Here is a 9,033-nt window from a genome sequence, read left to right as displayed (position 1 = left end):
GTTTTTAGGGAAAATGTTCTGAATTTCTACTTCATTTTTGATAAGTCGTTTTTTGTTGAACACAACTAATGTATTTCAAAAAAGTCGAATAATCATCCTTTATATTGCTTGTCTTAAATTATAACTTGCTACTCATTGATTTTGATGCATGGTCGTCACTGATCTGAGTTGCCATCTTTTTGCTTCTTTATACGCCGCATGCTGCTGAAAATTTTCTCTCGACTGCCAATAGTTCTATAATTGAAATCCTTTATGACAAAATTTTACGGGAAATTTGAAAAATGTTAGTCATCTTGTAATCTTAGGCCAAGATTTTAATCTCAAAAATGTAATTTCTTTTATGCATGAACAGGTATGGTGAACGTGCTCTTTTTAAAAAACCGTTTATTACAAAGCTGCGTTTTGGCAGTGACCATTTTTTAATAAATGTTTTACCTTCGAAACGAAGCTATATACCTTTGCAACGTTACAAAATAAGCAATAAATTGAGCTTTTTTCAGCATGTTTTTGAATTAAAAGATTATTTGTTAAACATGTTTCCCCGAAACTTCCAAGGCTCGGAAAAGCCGAAAGACACTTTTCGGTTACCACCCCGCCAAAGTCTTTCCTTTTTTGGAAAGATATTTGTAGCTGCGTTACTTGCGATGGTTCTCTTATCAATAGTAAGCTAGTTTCTACTATTGCATTTATAATCATGCTTTCAAAAGGTTGTTTTAACTCAAAAACCGAATCTGAAAATTTGTGCTTACCAGCAGGGGCGGATTTGGGGGGGGGGGGGGGGGGGGGGGACGGACCTTCTGACGACCCAAAGGGTCCCCCTTTGAGACTTTTTAAGAAACCCATTTTTGGCCGACCGACCCTAAATTTTTCTAAAGGCGCCTTGGGCGCCAATATATACTAATTTTGAGGGGGAGCGCGCGCCGAAAAAACGCAGTTTTTTTATCAAAGTTTTACAAAAAGTGCCTAAAAACGCCTTTTTTGGACTTTTTTCAAAACAGGGACTAAACCGTGCTTAGGGAGAACTCAAAAAATCAATTGGGTCGAGCTAAATAAAAGGTCGACAAAATTTTCAAAATTTTTTTGAAAATCCGCCCCCTTCGAGAAAAACCTATATCCGCCTCTGCTTACGAGTCTGTTAAGGGAAAATAGAAAGAAATAATGTTCTACAATACATCTGTATCGGTGATTCGAGATTACTTTCATCGAAAAATGAAGTTGTCAAAAAACTTACAATTGATAATTTTTTTTTACACAATGGCGTCTCAATTAGCATATTCCTTAGTATATCATGTGTAACTTAGGTGTTCGCAGTGTGTGGCCATGGAAGATGGGTGGAGGGGGACTTCGGCTACTCTGCTCTGTGGCGAGAGTGTGTGAGTGTGTTCAGTGAGTTCTACGGAAGAGTCATCGTCAGCGACTGCTACGACCTCACTCGTTAGTTCACAAAAGTATTGAACACTAACAAGTCTTGGCGAAGCCCTGAATGTCCCCACTCAGGAGCGAATTTCGGAAATAAGAGTGCGGACGCAAAGTCCCCCCCCCCCCCCCCCAACTCAGGGATTCGAACACTCATCAATCACAGGGTCTCCCCTTTGGGATAATTCTTTGACATCCATTTTTATGGCAACCCTAAATTTTTTCTAATGGCGCCCTTGGCGCCAAAATATACTAATTTTTAATGAGAGGGCTTGCCGAAAAAAGGCAAAAACTGCCAATAAAAATGCATTTTTTGACCTATTTTTTGCAAAATTTGCCTGCGGCCAAAAATTTTGGTCAAAATAGAGCTTTTATAATGTTCTGGTAGTGCTCGGTAAATAAATTTGGATTAGGTTGACCTAAAAAAAGGTAGACAAAATTTTCTAAAAAATCACCCCCCCTCCTCGAGAAAATCCTAGATATCCGCCCCTGTCACCACTTGCCCTTTAGTTTATTTGAATTATAAGGAATTTTTATTGACTAAATTGTTGTCTAAATAAGCAATTATTATCGCTAATTTAGGCCGAGTAATGGATTGTTGATGGGTAAAATTGATGGGTAAAAATGATCAATTGTTCTTATAAATTCACGGCTGATGAGCTAGTATCCAATTAACCATCAAAACAACTTTGAAAAATTACTATCCATACGAATTGAAGATATGATTCTGATTCATAGAGTAAAATAGATCCATAATTTATGCTAAGAAAAAATATAAACTTATTTAAAAAAATCTATTGTAATCGATTGAAACTTGATTTGTTTGCTTTGAAAAACATAAATATTCATTCCTGTTTAATCAGTTATCGATTGTTTTTTTGGATTTCATAGAGGTGCTTGAAGTCCTACTTGTTCAATTACTATCTTTGAAACATTACTGTAGGTATGTCGTTTGTCCGGCTAATAAAACATTAAGAAGACTAAAAAGCTAGCTTAAATTTAATTTGGGACAATTTTTGAGTCGGATTTAGTTTTCGCTTTTACGCGTTAAAAGCACGAAACTCATCCTGCATTAATTGTCCCAAGTTGATCAAATTGGCAGTTTTCGAACCCAATTTGACGATTTTTGAAGCCAAACCGATATAACAAATCAACAAGACTGCTTGTATCAAGGCGGCGCTCTGAATGTACCGAATGCTTTTTAAAGTCTATGGAGCAGTGCTCACTCAAAATATTGATACAGTTTTTTTTTTAAATCATTTTCAAAATGAAAAATTCAAAAAAAGAAGTTTTTTTTCGAAAATTTTTCTCCCACACGATGAGAAGATGAAAAGTGATAAATTTCAATTTTGTTAGCGTAGCAGTCATGAAAAATAGCCTGCTTCAACCTATTTGGAACAAATTTTAAGGCGGATTGTTGGTAGAATTAGCTTTTCTTGACACTATCACAATTTTCAACTGAAGAAAGCTTTTTTAAGTTAGCGGCTTCCGTCTTAGTTTCTGTCTTTTGTTGTTCTATAAAAGTGTTGTATTCCAATTTTTCTGCTTTATGGTTACCGACTTTAACTCTGTCAATTTAGTTCACGAATTGGGTCTGGCATTCACTACATCTAAAGCACTCGTGGACACTATAAAAGCTGAACTCATTTCAGCTTATTAGCTCTGGGTACAATTTTGTTTGTTTTTCTACCTTATATCTATTCCTACAAACTGCCGGTCTTGTTATAAAAATCGATAAGAGTCCGGCTCCATATTTCCAAATGCTCAAAATAAACTTCAGAAGGTCCTCTTAAAAAACTTAGTGGAAGTTGATCATGAAAAAACTTCCATTTGTTTCCCTGCTATTTTTTTCTTCCTCCTTCAAATTTTTCTCCGCTCGATGTCTTGTTTGCTACTTCTTAAACGTCATGCAGTTTTACCTTATACTTGCTGCATCACAAGTGGTGCGGAGCTGAGCTTCGACTCTGCGTTTTAAATTTGAGCTCAGGACAACAATACCTTTCGCGTGATTAAGAAAATGTTGTCAAAATGACGTGTTAAACAGTCGAAGTTTGTCTTGAGAAAAAAGTTACACCAAGCACAAATATTCCGTCATCTTCTTTGTAAGTCAGAAAAAATGGTCAGAGTTAAAATATCATTTTAAGTTTGAGTTCAGAAGTCAATACCTCTCGGGTAATATTAAAGTATCAGCTCACATTTTGCTAGCTAAAAAGTCGAATTTCATCTGGAGATTGTTCTTATCAGTCCAAAGCCCTGAATGCTGCGACTGCTTTTTAACAGGTCTCGATTAATTTTTTTTAAATTAGCAAGCAATACATTAAAATATTTTCGATATACTCTATCTCTCAACAGCCAATATCAAACAGGCAGTATTGTTATTTGAGTCATATAGTTTGTAATTATGTAATTTGAATATCATGATAATAACTTGAGTCGTAAATTAATAGTTTGCAGATATGTGAATGTAGCAGTATTGCTAGCTTGTTGTTTTGCTCGAAGTATTGCAAGACGGATTAGCAAAACTTAATTTTTTTTACGATACGAACTTGAAAAAATGGTAAGTAAAATATATTGTATCTGCATGAATTGTATATATCAAAATGTTTTTGTTGATTTTGACTTCGGTTTCATTCAAAAATCATTCAAAGTGATAAGGATCTTCTAAAACATACTGACTGATCGGATTTTTTCGGCTAATCGTCACGCCATTATGAGAATAGTTTCCGCCTCGCTTCAATTTAAACCTAAAAACTGCTTCCGCCGACTTCAATTTTCTAAAAACACAAAATTAATAAAAATAATCACAATAATAAAACTAATCAAAATAATATTAATTATAATCATAATAGTAATGATAATAATCATAATAATAAAAAAACATAATAACAATCATTAAATTATCATAAGATAAATTATAGTAATAGTCATAATCATAATGATTTTAGTAATAATCATAATTATAATAAACATAATAATAATCATAATCAGTGAATTAGAATAAGAAAAACAATAAAAATAAAAATATTAGTAAAAATCATAATCATAATAATAATCATAATAATAATCATAATAATCATGATAATAATAATCTTTATAGTCGTAATAATAATAATCATAATAATACTAACAGTAATCATAAGAAAAATCATAACAATAATCATAATAACCATAATAATGTTAAAAATCATAATAATAGTCGTAATAATCATAATAATATTGTTTATAATAATCGTAATCATAATATTAATAATCATGATAACAATAATAATCATAATCATTAAAATAGTTTATGATTATTATGACTATTATTATGATTATTATGATTTTTATTATGATTTTTATTATGATTGCTCACAAGTGGTGCGGAGCTGAGCTTCGACTCTGCGTTTTAAATTTGAGCTCAGGACAACAATACCTTTCGCGTGATTAAGAAAATGTTGTCAAAATGACGTGTTAAACAGTCGAAGTTTGTCTTGAGAAAAAAGCTACACCAAGCACAAATATTCCGTCATCTTCTTTGTAAGTCAGAAAAAATGGTCAGAGTTAAAATATCATTTTAAGTTTGAGTTCAGAAGTCAATACCTCTCGGGTAATATTAAAGTATCAGCTCACATTTTGCTAGCTAAAAAGTCGAATTTCATCTGGAGATTGTTCTTATCAGTCCAAAGCCCTGAATGCTGCGACTGCTTTTTAACAGGTCTCGATTAATTTTTTTTAAATTAGCAAGCAATACATTAAAATATTTTCGATATACTCTATCTCTCAACAGCCAATATCAAACAGGCAGTATTGTTATTTGAGTCATATAGTTTGTAATTATGTAATTTGAATATCATGATAATAACTTGAGTCGTAAATTAATAGTTTGCAGATATGTGAATGTAGCAGTATTGCTAGCTTGTTGTTTTGCTCGAAGTATTGCAAGACGGATTAGCAAAACTTAATTTTTTTACGATACGAACTTGAAAAAATGGTAAGTAAAATATATTGTATCTGCATGAATTGTATATATCAAAATGTTTTTGTTGATTTTGACTTCGGTTTCATTCAAAAATCATTCAAAGTGATAAGGATCTTCTAAAACATACTGACTGATCGGATTTTTTCGGCTAATCGTCACGCCATTATGAGAATAGTTTCCGCCTCGCTTCAATTTAAACCTAAAAACTGCTTCCGCCGACTTCAATTTTCTAAAAACACAAAATTAATAAAAATAATCACAATAATAAAACTAATCAAAATAATATTAATTATAATCATAATAGTAATGATAATAATCATAATAATAAAAAAACATAATAACAATCATTAAATTATCATAAGAAAAATTATAGTAATAGTCATAATCATAATGATTTTAGTAATAATCATAATTATAATAAACATAATAATAATCATAATCAGTGAATTAGAATAAGAAAAACAATAAAAATAAAAATCATAATAAAAATCATAATAATCATAATAATAGTCATAATAATAATAAACTATTTTAATGATTATGATTATTATTGTTATCATGATTATTAATATTATGATTACGATTATTATAAACAATATTATTATGATTATTACGACTATTATTATGATTTTTAACATTATTATGGTTATTATGATTATTGTTATGATTTTTCTTATGATTACTGTTAGTATTATTATGATTATTATTATTACGACTATAAAGCTTATTATTATCATGATTATTATGATTATTATTATGATTATTATTATGATTATTATAATGATTATGATTATTATTATGATTATTATCATTATTGTTATTTTTTTATGATTATTATGGTTATTATGATTATTATTATGATTATTATGATTAATTTTTTGATTATTATGATTATGATTATTATGATTATGATTATGATTATGATTGTTATGATTATGATTATTATTAATAATAATATTATGATTATTATGACTATTATTATGTTTTTTATTATTATTATGATTATTATGATTATTTTTATGATTATTATGATTATGATCATTATGATTATTTTTATGCTTATTATGATTATGATTATTATGATTACGATTATTATCAATAAAATTATTATGATTATTATGACTATTTTTATGATTTTTATTATTATTGTTATTATGATTATTATTATGATTTTTATTATGATTAATGTTAGTATTATTATGATTATCATTATTACGACTATAAAAATTATTATTATCATGATTATTATGATTATTATTATGATTATTATTATGATTATTATAATGATTATGATTATGACTATGATTATTATCATTATTGTTTTTTTTTATGATTATTATGATTGTTATGATTATTTTTATGATTATTATGATTATTATTATTATGATTATGATTATGATTGTTATGATTATGATTATTAGAAATAATATTATTATGATTATTATGACTATTATTATGATTTTTATTATGATTATTATTATTATGATTATTTTTATGATTATTATGATTTTGATTATTATGATTATGATTATTATTAATATGATTACGATTAGTATTAATCATATTATTATGATTATTATGACTATTATTATGATTTTTAACTTTATTATGGTTATTATGATTATTATTATGATTTTTATTATGATTACTGTTAGTATTATTATGATTATTATTATTACGACCATAAAGATTTTTATTATCTTTATTATTATGATTATTATTATGATTATTACTATGGCTATTATAATGATTATGATTATCATTATGATTATTATCATTATTGTTTTTTCTATGATTATTATGATTATTATGATTATTAGTATGATTATTATGATGTTTATTGTGATTATTATGATTATTATGATTATTTTTATGATTATTATGATTATGATTATTATTAATATGATTATGATTATTATGATTATGATTATTATTACTATTATTATCATTATTATGATTTTTATTACTAATATTATTTTTACTTTTACTATTATTATGATTAATTTGATTATTATTTTTACAGTTATTATGATTAATATTATGATTATTCTGATTACTATTTTTATTATTATTAATCATCATGATGATTATGATTATTATTACGATTATTATGGATATTATTACTATTATTATGATTATTATTGATAATCATAATAATGATATTAATAATCATAATAATAACAACAACAACAAAAATAATTTGTTTCCAAATTGTTACCATTTAATGACAGGGCTTAAAAAAATTGAGATTAGGATTATAACTTGTTCATTAAGAAAAAGAACAAAATTCAAGTTGTTCAAGCATCTGCCTGATCAATTGTTGCTGTGCGTATTTGGGCTAGTTTAGGTCTCAATTTCGTCTTACCCTCGCTCAACGAGCACGGATACTTCTAGTATTTGAAACAACGTGCTCTGGTTTGAGACTTATAAGCTATAACCAATTCGCTTTATCGACGAATTTTACTCTTTAGAGTCCTGAAAAATTCGTTAAAATAGTTCTATTATAAGCTCTTGTTTTCAGAGTCTTCAAACGAGACTGGTTACAACACAGCCCGGATGTTTCTCATCTTCTCCCACTTTTTCGCCGCCTTCCTCTTCATCCTTCTCGGCCTCAATGTCACTCAGCTTCACGACACTCCTCGGAATGATGCCATTAAAATCCTATTGGCAACTGGACAGTGGGGTTTCAACCTATTGGCTGCTTCTATGATTACGTCATACAAAGGCAACCAATCAAGTTTGAAGAGTGGGTCTTGGGCTTACGGATGTGTTCTGACTTGGTTTTCCTGGTGTATTTCTTGCGTTATATTGGCGCTCGTTGTGCTGTTTCTGGTCCTATCATCAAAGTTCAGAAAAAACTAAACTTTTCCTGTGGCAGCTATTTAAAATTAACTAAATATATTTCGGAGTGCTGTCTGTAATTAGACAACAGCGTTTTTCATACTAAGTAGACAAACAATTACTGTATTAACTAATAAGAATGGAGATAAGAAAGCAAACGTACCGAATAATTAATTAACAATTGTTCTTGGGTACGTTTGTTTGTGAAGATTTGAGTTTTCAGATTTCCCAGAGAAACGAAAATTCAACCTTTTATTCCAGTTTTCTGAAATTGAATTAGTTTTTATCAAAAACGTGTCTGTCATAAATTGTTTGTGATATTGAGCTAATGGGTCAAATATTTTTTTGATATACGAAAGTTGAAGTTTTCAAAAAAAAACTGTTTCCTAGCAGGCATTGGCTCTTCTATCTTCCAACTGGTTGTTGACCATGGTTACATAGCATTATTTAGACAACCGCGTATTCATACTCGGCATTAAGCAAACAAATACTATACTAGCCAATCAGAATTGAGACAAGGAAGAAATTTATAACTATTTTATTTCGTAAGTTTGCTTTCTCATCTCAATTTTATTTGGTCAACATAGTATTTGCCTACTTATAGACAAGTATGAATACGAGGTTGCTGGATAATGAAAATTTTTATTTGGCTTATTTTCAGCCAACCGGAATTGAGTATGGGAAATTGCGAAAATCTCAGAGCAAGGAAATAAATACAGGCGATTAGTGTTAATATTGACCAATTACATAATAAGAAGATGAACTAAAATAATGCCGAATCGAAGGAGGATTGCAACAAATTTGATATTTCAAGG

General features: G+C 28.9%; 1 protein-coding gene across 1 annotated transcript; it reads left to right on the top strand.

Annotated features, from left to right (window-relative positions):
* Nucleotides 1-375: 375 nt before the first annotated feature.
* On the top strand, nt 376-8,697 carry LOC134851512 (uncharacterized). Its single transcript, XM_063867635.1, has 3 exons — nt 376-662; nt 1,302-1,434; nt 7,899-8,697. The coding sequence occupies exons 1-3, from the start codon at nt 534-536 to the stop codon at nt 8,237-8,239; spliced, it is 603 nt and encodes a 200-aa protein (XP_063723705.1). The 5' UTR covers nt 376-533; the 3' UTR covers nt 8,240-8,697.
* Nucleotides 8,698-9,033: the final 336 nt, after the last annotated feature.

The sequence above is a fragment of the Symsagittifera roscoffensis genome, chromosome 7 (genome assembly GCF_963678635.1).
Source record: "Symsagittifera roscoffensis chromosome 7, txSymRosc1.1, whole genome shotgun sequence".
Taxonomy (NCBI): Eukaryota; Metazoa; Xenacoelomorpha; order Acoela; family Convolutidae; genus Symsagittifera; species Symsagittifera roscoffensis.
Note: the sequence above shows the minus strand (reverse complement) of the source record. Positions and strands in the feature narration are given on the sequence as shown.